The 11,654-nt window shown below is 41.9% G+C and overlaps 1 protein-coding gene across 1 annotated transcript; it reads right to left on the bottom strand.

Moving 5' to 3' along the window:
• LOC119362484 lies at positions 1 to 5,160 on the bottom strand. The gene is made up of 6 exons (XM_037627711.1): positions 4,887 to 5,160; positions 3,666 to 4,274; positions 2,754 to 2,893; positions 2,498 to 2,618; positions 1,359 to 1,499; positions 1 to 328 (listed from the first exon to the last, which is right to left on the bottom strand). The coding sequence occupies exons 1-6, from the start codon at positions 5,082 to 5,084 to the stop codon at positions 242 to 244; spliced, it is 1,296 nt and encodes a 431-aa protein (XP_037483608.1). The 5' UTR covers positions 5,085 to 5,160; the 3' UTR covers positions 1 to 241.
• Positions 5,161 to 11,654: the final 6,494 nt, after the last annotated feature.

Genomic DNA, 11,654 nt, shown 5'->3' with positions numbered 1-11,654 from the left:
TGAATCTAATTAACCCTTTATTCCAACGATCGCTGTAGGAAATTCAACAGGTTCCAAAATTGCACCATACGGCATTAAGCAAGCAATTCAGGATGCATCCACACGACAATGGCCATCTGTTTTAACGGCATAATACACCTGAATCATTTGGCAATGTCTTTCACGGTAGCTACTCGTAGTAACCAACTGATGCTGCATCTGCTTAAAACTCAACCAGGAGGAAGAATTTGTCACGCAGAAACTACTTCTCCGGTGGCGAGGTCAGCTGCCTTAGGTTGAACTTCGAAAGGTCTTTGTATCTCTCCACCACTCCAATCATGCATATAGTCTGCCCACGATTCAAACAATAGTTTATCAGGACCTCAACTGTGAACATCTTACTGTAGCTATACTAGCCAGATAGAGAGAAATAGCCACCAGATTAGATATTTCATATGGCCAGTAGTAAAGTAATAAAGCAACATGCTCGCTTGGTGCAGCATTACTGAACAGAAGAAGAGCCCATGTTGGACTTACTACAGGGTTCAAAGTAAAAAAGGTGGGAAAAGGCATTTCATAAAAGCATAAAACAAACTTTTCCAAGTCCATTTTACCTTCAATCTGTAGAATGCAATCAGGATACTGAAATCGAAATTGGTTTAACATGAAGTATGATACAAGCTGCTAGCGATTTATTATGCTCATTTCCTCCATCCCCGGATCCCAGTGCTACAATAAAATTTGCAGCACTGGAAGCTGCCTGGGATACTGATCAGGGACCATACGGTTTTTTACTCCTGAACATTAAAAGAAACAACCCACGGTAGATAAATCAATGCAGATTTTGTACTAGCTCTGCACCAACAGGCGCAGGGACTTCCCTGAAAAAAGGGAAAAGGCATATGCGCACTATAGGTCGATTGCTTTACATCTCATCGATATGGACCTAGTCCTTGCTTTAGTCTTATCCAGCCAGTCGAATTGAGACTTCTACATTTTCAGATAGAAAGAAAACACAAGAGAACTATTTCTTCCGACTGAATTTTGTGTGGATCTCAAAGCAACTTTATGACAATGGACTGTGATGGTAGCTCATCGACAAATGCGTGTATGTGCAAATGCCTTTCCCATGGACAAATACCAGAATGATAATACTTAGTACTCTTGCATTTTACTACTCCAAAACCTCATTTAAAAATCATCCATACCTATGAATTTGAAAATAGATAAAAGTAACAATTGTGTTGTGAGAAGTGGGCATCAAATCATACAGATTTTTATGACAAATTGTAGGATAAAAACTTGTGTTTTGTTGAGGCACTTCCACAAAATATAACACTAGAGATTTAATAGCAATCCAACTGTATTAGAGAATTTACCTTGGCAATCTGGACAATAATAGTCTTGTCGGGGTTGCTGAGGTCAACTTTGTGAGGTTGAGGTATAGATTTTGCTACTGCATTTATAATTTTCATTCTATCGATTCCTGTGTTTGACCTTGCTTCGTATAACACAGCAAACTGCAAAGATTGAGACAAGCAAGTAAGGTAACGTGTAGAATTTTGGACAGGAAAACAATAAAGCAAACAACTCCTATTTGGAGAACTGCATCATTCTATCTGTTCTGTGGAAATAATAAATACAATAATAAACATTATAATGTACTGATGTTGGCTACTGAAACAATTGACTGCATTGGCTTGCTCATAAAGCGTGGCATATCCACATATATGGGCTAAATTTTGTGGGATAGTACTTCCAGCACTTTCTTTCGGATGACGAATGCACAGAAAATCATTACCAGGTCAATTCTATGAAAGATGGATGACATTTAGGAACCTATTGATGGAAATATGAAGGTATGAAGTATCTACCCTGGTAATGCTTCATACAGTCAGTGCCAATTGTCAGATAGGTAATTAATCTTGTTAGGCTTCTAGCCAACTTTAGACCTTGCTACATGGGGTAGACTACATCCAGCAATACAATCCATCTTCCCCCCTACCCACTATCTCCTCAATTCCCGTTATACAGTGAAAATAACAATCGATGAATTATGGTAGTGCATGATTATAATTTATGAACGGGGCAAGTTTACAATGAAATGGTCGGACAATCTCTCTTATATCTAAAAAATACGCAAATTTCCATGTTTTGCCTCTCTGTTCCGTCTCTGCTAGTTATTTTTTGCCTGCCGTTTTTTTTGTACCACATCCCAGTTATCTCCCCTTGCCTCCCTCACCTCATCACACTGGTACCCCCCCCCCACCCCACCCCACCCCACCCCAGCGCTAGAGGGTTCTCATCTGCTGCCGCTCCCCTGCGGACACCCAATCTTCGACCCTGCCTCCTGCAGCGAGCCACTCCCGGCGATGTCGCCCACCAGCCGCGGCCTCCCCAAGTCTCCTCTCCAAGTGACCCCGTGATGGAAAATCCATATAACTAATACAAGATAATATATAATAGTCTCAGCGTTTTGCCCTAGCCAGACCATCCAGCAATCAAGTAAAAAACTTACCTTATGTCCCGAAGGAGATTCTTTGGGAAAGTACTTTTCAACAAGTGGAGTAACGGCTCTTGTTATTTCCTCTTCTGAAGCATAACATACCACCTCAGCAGGCAACACCCTCAGAATAAACCTAGAGTACATTCAAGATGAAAATCTATAAGCAAGAAAATAACTGCACACTCCATAAGAGCCATGATATCATATCTTGATATACGAGACTTATGAAGAACAAAAAAGATAGATTGCAATAATATAAATTCTGAACCTGGACATATGTTTACGAGTTGAAGCAGCCGAAGACATCATGTTTTGTACAATCTCAACTGGACCAGGGTCTCCACCTCTTTTGTGCATTTGAATGAAGATGCAACCATTGCAACCGGAATCGACGCTTGCAAACAGCCTCTGTTTGAAGTATGATGGTTTTCATCATATCAGTTAGTGTATAAACAGTGAGGCAAAGACAAAATATATGGACTAGTATGGTTGCATCATTTTCCCGTATCAGGGAATTGTTTCTAGAGGGAACAGTGATGCATTACAGAAGACTCTGATTCTCAATAAAGCCTCAGTGCCAAGTTATTAAAAGTAGTGGCTAAAATTTGAGGCATAATACATAACTCTCTCATCAAATGAGTTTTGAGTCCTTGCAAGACTTGCTTGCCGTACTTAATTGCTCAAGTTTACTCACAACTGTACAGGGATCTGATAGCCAGAATAAAACAAGTACGATGAATAAATAGTTAAATATTACAGGTAACCTTTTAAACTAGTTATGGGCAGACAGAAATACTGAAATCTTTCTATCTACAGCATGATTTTCCAAATTTAGGGTCTGTGCAATATGTCAATATTCGAAAATGACTTAAAATTACATCATGTGTATGACACAAGGGGAAAAGGATGTGGATGAAAACTGGATTTTATGAGCATTCCTAAGTGAATACTTCTTTTATCTAGGATCCAGCAAAACTTCTTAGGAGCTATGAATATGAATTCCATGCTTTCATCTTACAAAAGAAAGGACATTTATGGATGAGTAAACTGCACCAAGATATTTTTTAGCACATCTGAAAACTTCAACCCTCTGCGCAGGTTTTATATGGACTATTTTCAAGCAGAAATGAGCACCTCCTACGTATTTTCAACTGTAAATAAATTCAGAAAACAAACAGACCTTTTTCCTGTCCCCCAGTTGTTTCAGGTCCTCATCAATTAAATCATCAATAGGTATGTCATTGGACGCTTTTGGTTTACCAGTGAACTCTTTTGGTTTATCGTTGGACGCTTTTGGTTTATCACTAGTCTCTGTTGGTTTATCAGTGGACTCTTTTGGCTTATCATCAGTAGTCTCTGCTGGCTTATCAGTGGACTCTTTTGGCTTATCATCAGTAGTCTCTGCTGGTCTATCAGTGGACTCCTTTGGCTTATCATCAGTAGTCTCTGTTGGTTCATCAGTGGGCACTTTTGGTTCTGTCTGTTCAGAAACCAAAGGATCTTCTATACGTTGTTTCTTTGGCGCTGATCCGTCGGCAGTTTCCACTTGTTCTTCATCCTCCTTGCTGACAACTTCCAAGGCACCAGGTACCTCTTGTTGCTGCTCAGATGACTTTGCTTCACCTTTTTCTACATCATTTCCATTGTCAGCCTCCTCCACTGAATGACCTTCATCCTCATCATCAGAGGAATCAGAGTCCTCAAACTTTATTTTTTTGTTCAGCGGCTTGTCAGGGATGCTCTTGGGCTTCTCATCAAATACTTTCCCGTCAACCAGGTCCTCGTAAAACTGCAGACCCACAATGAAGAGACCGCACATCAGCAATTATTCTTGGGAAAAAGCATATTAGCAAGAATGGAGTATTGCATTCCCCTCAACACAGGGCACAATGAAACATACAGCTCTTGCCGGAACACAAAGGAAAGCAAAATTGCATGATTTATTGTGGTTATTACTACATGTCTTTTGCAGAGAAAGATAGATATAGAGAGAGGGTACACTAGGAACTGTATATAACCTAGATAGTGGCAAGATTCAAAGTCCCAAGCACAAGTATATTACAAGCAATAGCTCAGCGCGCTGCAGCTGTGTTGCTAATTTCAATCAGGCATCACATTTATGAGTGAATGAGCATTGTGAGTCACAAAGGTGTAAGCTGTCCCGCCACAATAACAAGCAAACTACAGTGAACACAAGATAGCGCAGCACTATCGCCGAACTTGAAGCGGAACGCATCCGTCTAAGATAGTAATTAGAATTGAATGAGTAATTATTAAGATCTCGCACGAAGCGGCGGCTGGTGCTGCTGCGGCCAGGCAATACGACGAACACCTGCTGCGCGGGAGGCTCGGGCCGGCAAGGGAGCAGATCAATTAGGTGCAGGCAAGGGAAGTGGCTTACGGTGTCCAGGAGGGAGATCGCCTCACGGGTGGCCTGGTGCTCGCGGCCGCCGTCGCAGGTGATGAAGAAGCCCTGCACGCCGGGGCGCAGCGGGTACGCGCCCTTCCGCACCGGCTTGCCGTGGGGCAGGAACTTGCGCTTCCTCCCCTTGGTGTCGCCGCCGGTGTTGGCGTTGGGCTTGCCGCCGGCGGAGGCCATCTGGTGTCGTGCTTGGCTCGGGGTTTCTCTAGGGTTTCCTCTGGGCCTCGCCTCGGCGGCGCGTCTATGCAGCAAGTACGGCTATCGTTGTTTGCCGGGGCTATTTCTCGCCTGCCGCGAGAGCTACGATAGACGCGCCTCTGGCGCAAGCCTACTGGGCCGGCTTAGTACTCTAGCTTCCATTTTACATTTTTTAGGGTTTTTTTCTTTGGGTTTTATTTTTTTCAATCTTTTTTTAATTTCCCATTTTATTTTTTAAAAGGGTTTTGCAGATTGTTTTTCAAAAATCAACACACGTCTAATTTTTAATACATATTGTACATTTTTATACACATGTAACATTATTTTATTCACCTTAAACATATTTTAAATACATGCATTGATTTTTTAATACATCTTAAATATTTTTAAACACAAGATAAGTTAATTTAATTGATAAAATATATGTTTACATTACATAAACATTTTTGAAATGCCATGAAAATAGTTTTGAAAGAAATGGTTTAAAAAAAGTCACATGCATTTTATGAATCCTATAAAACTTTTTTTAATTACATGAACATTTTTACATTGACAAAAGAATTTGCATAATGTCATGAATATTTTTTTGAAACATGTAATCATTTTCTTAAATGTCACGTGCAAATTCTTGAATGCCATGAATAATTTTCTCAATTATGCAAACGTTGTTTAATCTTTATAAACAATTTTATAAAATGTGAGGATCGTTTTTCTGAAACACCTGAACATTTTAAAACATTACATAATAGTGCGGACATTTTTACATTGTATACACATTTTTTGAACATGTGATGAACACTTCTAAAAAATCATGGAATTTTTTATTCTATTTTAGAAATATAAGTAAATTAATAAAAGAAAAAAATCCATTGGAGAGCCAACGCTCCTCCCGCGTTGGGCCGGCACATTTATGAGGGGGGAGCTATGATTCACCTCGCTACAAGCGAGGTATAGCCTTCCCTTAAAAAGAGAGGTATAGCCTACCCATCATTTTTCACCTTTCGGATCATGAAATAATGCAAGGGCGTTTAGTTCGTCGCATCATTTTTAGGCTTCCTGTAAACATAGTTAGGTGGAGCTTGTGCGGGAGAATACAAGCTTCGGACCAAGTTGCGCAACTTGACTGGCTGCTCACGAAATCCTAGGCTACATGTGCATCAATATGTGAGTAGTGCTTGGTTGCCTCTGTTTCGTGAAATCAATAGTTAATGGGCACCCCTTGTAAAGGTTATGACATCTCCTTTGATGGTGGCAAGTGATGTAGTGCATGTGCATCACATGCCACAACCAAAGAGTTTTGGTGGTTTTCTCATCCACGCGTGAGGATGAGAGGTTGATTATTTGTGTTTTTTCGATTAGTTTTTTAAATGATTTACCTCTTGAACCGTACGTTCAAATCACAAATCATTCGACCAGCTTTTCACGTTGAGATCTTCAAAAGTAGATTACATGTTGATATGTTTTGACCAACTTTTTATTTCAAGCAAATATGTGTTTTCTAGTGCTTTCCGGGAAAGTGCAACTATGCTTATAGCGGGGGATGAAGCACTAATGCGCTTCACTCGGAAGCACGCACGTGCCACTTGCAGGCGTATTGTGCTTCACGCGGAAGCACACTGGTGCTCCATGCTGTCAAAAGAAAAACAAAAAATCTAATAAATAGAGGGGAAAAGTAAAAAAAACATGAAAAAATAAAAGAAAAGTGAAAAATTGCCCTGATGCGGAAAGCGTCCAACGCGCGACACATGGTGGCGCGCTAGGATGCACCACGTGGAGCGTTTGGAGTGCTTCTACGCATAAGAAAGTGTCTGCTGGGACACCCAGCCAGGGGTTAACCTCAAATAGTCGCTCCCTATGTTTTTGGATTTAAGTTGGCCGTTGCTATGTTTGATTGCACACTTTTGGTCCGATTTTGTTAACAATCACACGTGTACATGTTACAACAATCCACAATAAAGTAGATATATGTAGATATATTCATCTATGAGCGTTGAAATAGAAAACTTAAAACATAGAGTTGTGTGGAATAACAAGACGAAGCTGGTGACCGAAGAAATTTTAAATGGTGGACCGTGCGCTATGATTTTGACAAAATGCGTCTAAAAAGGTTCAAACATAAATGGAATTAAACATTTAAATTTTAAAAGTCAATGAAATTAGGTGCTCATCACCGAAATGAAATCACAATATCGATGTGCATCTTTTTCTTGTAGAGCATACCTTAACTTGAATCGAAGTACCATTGTATAGATTAGAATAGATTAAGCAAAGGAGATTAATGAAGGTAAGCAGAACAAAAAAAATGTGTAAACGCTCATATCCATCCCCACTATCCGAGCCACCACGTGCACTCGTTGAACCTTTTTTACGCTCGCTTGGGCCTTGCTCAATTTTTTTTTCTCAAATACGCATGAGTATGCGTATCATTCATTAAAAAAGAAGGGAAGAGTCCCCAAAATTCCATAGTTACAAATTATTTACATGTGGGATTTACCGACACCAGCAAGTTCTAAGTCGAACTACTCATGTTGTACGCGTGTTGTGTTCGGCGCCTCGAACCCTTGTATGTTGCCCTTGATGAGGCCCGCTTTATTCCAGAGCGCTCCCTCCTCCTTGATGCGTTGCATTATTTGTGCTATTGATGGTGTCGTTCCATTGAACACAATATCATACTGCATTCTCTGTTTTATTTGGGGCTTGCTCACTTGTTGCTCTCAAAGAAGACAGAGGCCGACTCGTGACACCTCCACAAGCCTTTGGCCTTTCTTGACCACTTGCATGTTGGTATGTTTCCATTGACACATTGCAGCAAACCATCGAAAGTGAGGGAAATAACGAAAACACCTGGACACATACTACATACTGCACCCTCTATTCCTGATTCTTTTCCCAATTATCGATGATAGCCATGTAAATTATGTTTGCTTTCTCAAAAGTGACATTTTTTTGTCTCAGGCTTGAGTGTTACTAGGATGCCGCCACATCTATGCCCCTATCGGCCCATGGGTCAAGCAGCCATGCCATGGCCCATGGATATGGGCTAGTTATTTTTTTATTGTGTTTTACTTTGTTTAGCTAATCAATTAATGACATCGTCATTGTCGTCATCTGAGAAATTTAGGTCCCCTCGCCTCCGGCTGCCATGTTGGCGCTAAGAGGTGAGGGGACCTCGGAACTTCAAGATCTCTATATTCTTCGTCAACGTCTAGTGATCATCATAATGTTGCGACAATAAACTTTCTCTCATCATTTTGGCGGTGCCATGAGATTAAAGAGTTTTCTGTCCTCGCTGATCCAATTATTCGGATCCGATGAGTTTATGTTGCTGTGTCAAGCTTTTTTTTTGTTGGTCTGATACTTTGTGGAGGTGAAATCTTGCATCGACACCATGATGAAGATATAGTGATTCGACAACTTGCACTTCTAGGGGATCATCCCTGGCCCAAGTACGTTCATCGACCAAGGTTTCCCATCTTTTTGGATGTGCGACTCAAGGCACTTTTAAAAATCATTATTGAGAATGTTCGTGCGGGTGAAAGAGTGACAACATCGTTGCTCCAGTCCAATTGCAGCCTCTTTACCAAAGTTTTCGGAGTATTTCTTCGAGCAAAGATTGATACCGCGGAGAAGATGTTTTCAAGAGATTTCACTGTAGTTCTTAGTCATAGAAGTTATTTTGTATTCTTTTGGATCTTAGGCCCAAATCAGTGTATCTATAATTGTTATGAGTATGAATAAAGTTACATGTGTTTTTAAAAAGAACTAATCAATTAATTGATTACCTTTTTCTAGAATCTCATAAAGCTTTATTACGGCGACTGAATGTATTCATCATTGTAAACATCTAGTCGCCGTAATAAAGCTTTGTGAGATTCTAAAAAAAAGCTAATCAATTCATTAAGAAAATTGTCATTGACAAAGCACTTCTATACCGCTTCGCAAGAAAATTGTCAAGCACATTTGTTACACCAATAAGCATCTACATAAAAAAAACATCCGAATCTTTAAATTGATGTATGAAGCCAGCTATCCTCCAAAAATCTAACTTTTTCCCCATTACCACCTACCCATTTATACCCAAGTTTGAGAGCTTTATCGACCTATAAAACACCATGCCAGAATTTTGGCGGGTTTGAGCATCTATTGGCAAAGATATTTAGCATAGATTTAAGGTATTTTTCATCTACGATTCTCTTCCAAATCTAGCCCTCATCAGCAATGCATGTATCTTTTGACTCAGTTGCCTAACAAGCAGAAATTGACATCCCTGAGATTAGGAATCTCTAGTCCACCATGGCTCTCTTAGCCATACAGACCGGTGCTAAACACAATTTTCTATTACCCTCATAGTCACTCCAGAGACAATGAGCTAGTTGGGTATGGATCGTGTCTAATGCCCATTTAGGGAACTTAAAGAAAGAGAGGAGATAAACAGGTATACGAGCAAGACAAGATTTAGTGAAGGTAAGCCTAGTTGAATAAGACATCAGAGAGGAGAGATTGAATCTTATCTATAATGGGTTGAATATCCCCCCTTCCAAGCTTATCAAAGTGTATGGGACCTCCTAAATATTTAATGGGAAGCACATTTAGAGAGCACCCAAAAATCTTGGTGTCGAGAGCTATTCTCTCTTCACTAATACCAAGAGTAATGAGCTCATGGTACCAGAAACTTTCTCAAAACTAACTAGGGTAGTCTTCATATTCTTGGCTGTGTCTAGATCATCTTCTACAAAAAAGGATAGTAATTCTGCGTACTGAATGCAGATGACAACTCCAGAAATCAAACTAGAGCACAAACCTTTGATCAAATTATGCTGGGAAGTGTTAATAAGCATTTTAGAGAGAACATCAACTACCAGGTTGAAGAGCATGGAGAAATCGGCTTTCAATCTCGTCAGCGCCAACAAATTTGTGAAACATGGCTCGAGAGAAACGACTGAGGCTATTTGGTCTGCTAACATACATGTCCTTTGGGATACCTAACAAAGTAGTTTTTTCCCTTAAAATACGTAAAAGAGTACAACAAAATTACACTTTTGTGCAGAAGACTTAAGAGCATCTTCAGTAGATGATGTAGATGCAAAACTAACTAACTTTTAAACTCCGAGGCCCAAATTCCCTCTCCAACAGATGATGTAGATGAAACAAAAAAAATTATATCCCCGCCTTCCAGAGATGTAAAATACAACACCTCAAGATGCAAATTTGCATCTCCACCTCTAGGAGATGTAAAACTGACGGCCGCTCGCCAACTGCCCAACCGTTTTCATTTTTCCTTCTGCCCGCCCGCCGACCGCCTCACATGCTATGGCAGACCCCGCCGCCTCCTCTGTCCCAGCCGCCCACCCCGCCGGGGCCTTCACCGGAGCGACCATTGTCCCCAATCCCGCCTCCACTGCCATACCGCCGCCCTGATTTTGCCCCACCCGGTTCGGTCGTCGTCACGGTTGCCATCCCACTGCCAGATCCGGTCGCCCCGGTCCATCACTCCCGTCCCTGGTTCCGCCGCTGCTCCCCCACTGCCCGCCTCCAAATCGGCTGAATTGGCCACTTCTCCGCCGCTGAATCGCCGACGTATGATTTGAGCTCCCCCCCGCCCTGCCGTCGCGGATTCGAGCCGCACAGCCGCCGCGACGCCGCTGCAGCTTTTCCGCCGCCAGACTTGGCCTCCTCGCGCCGTACGACCATCGCCCCCACGTCCCGTCGTGATCAATTCGCCTCTCGATTCACAACCGCGTTGCCGACCATTCGAGCTCCCGCCGCCGCATTCGACCTCCCGACTCTCTTCGCTTGGCTGCTGGTGGACCTGTTGCCTCCACTTGGTCCATCGGCACTGCTCCCGGCTCTTGGCGCTCACGCCTACCAACTTTACATCTCCATTTGCATCATTTATTGGACTTGCACTTTTACATCACCAATTTACACCACCATTTGGAGTTGCCATTTTTTTTGAGATGTAAAATTCATCGAGATGTAAATTTTTACATCTCGTGTTTCTAATTTGCATCGTCCATTGGAGATGCTCTAAACATAAAACAATTCTTATATTATGGAAAATGATAACTGAGGTCCCAGGGAACGTCCCCATAACCATTGGGTCTGGATCACGCGGATGACATTAAAAAAATATTTACTTGCATTTTTTTACGTTACATGTGGCAAATCTCATAAAAGTTGCCATGCCGATTGGAGCGTTTGCTGAGAAAACATTCCCAGGAAAGATATTGCGGTCCTAGATTATCTTCTTCTCAAAAGACGAAGGCGCCGCTCTCAGATTATCTTCCACCTCAACATGCATCTCGAGTGCATCACAAATCAGCACGCACCAACAGAAAAGAAACGACCACCATGCCCCGGACCGCCGCCATCGCCATCCAGCGGGCAATAATGAGAAGTGAAAAGCAACAAAGCTGAACGGGCAGCCCTGGCAGCTCTGTCTCGCCGGTAACCGGCCACATGCAAGCGCGCCTCCCGTTCACCAGCGTACGTGCCACTCTCACGCCCACACTGCCGACTGACAAGTAAGCTATATATAGGCCTGCCCGC

Source organism: Triticum dicoccoides, chromosome 2B (assembly GCF_002162155.2).
Source record: "Triticum dicoccoides isolate Atlit2015 ecotype Zavitan chromosome 2B, WEW_v2.0, whole genome shotgun sequence".
Classification (NCBI taxonomy): domain Eukaryota; kingdom Viridiplantae; phylum Streptophyta; class Magnoliopsida; order Poales; family Poaceae; genus Triticum; species Triticum dicoccoides.
Note: the sequence above shows the minus strand (reverse complement) of the source record. Positions and strands in the feature narration are given on the sequence as shown.

What these genes read in the sequence shown, in the direction of transcription:
- LOC119362484 (XM_037627711.1), bottom strand. Translation starts at nt 5,084, where the DNA reads ATGGCCTCCGCCGGCGGCAAGCCCAACGCCAACACCGGCGGCGACACC. An exon ending in ACTCGTAAACATATGTCCAG is followed by an intron (nt 2,619 to 2,753) that starts GTTCAGAATTTA and finishes AATGTACTCTAG; the next exon opens with GTTTATTCTGAGGGTGTTGC. An exon ending in TTATTGTCCAGATTGCCAAG is followed by an intron (nt 329 to 1,358) that starts GTAAATTCTCTA and finishes AATCGTGGGCAG; the next exon opens with ACTATATGCATGATTGGAGT.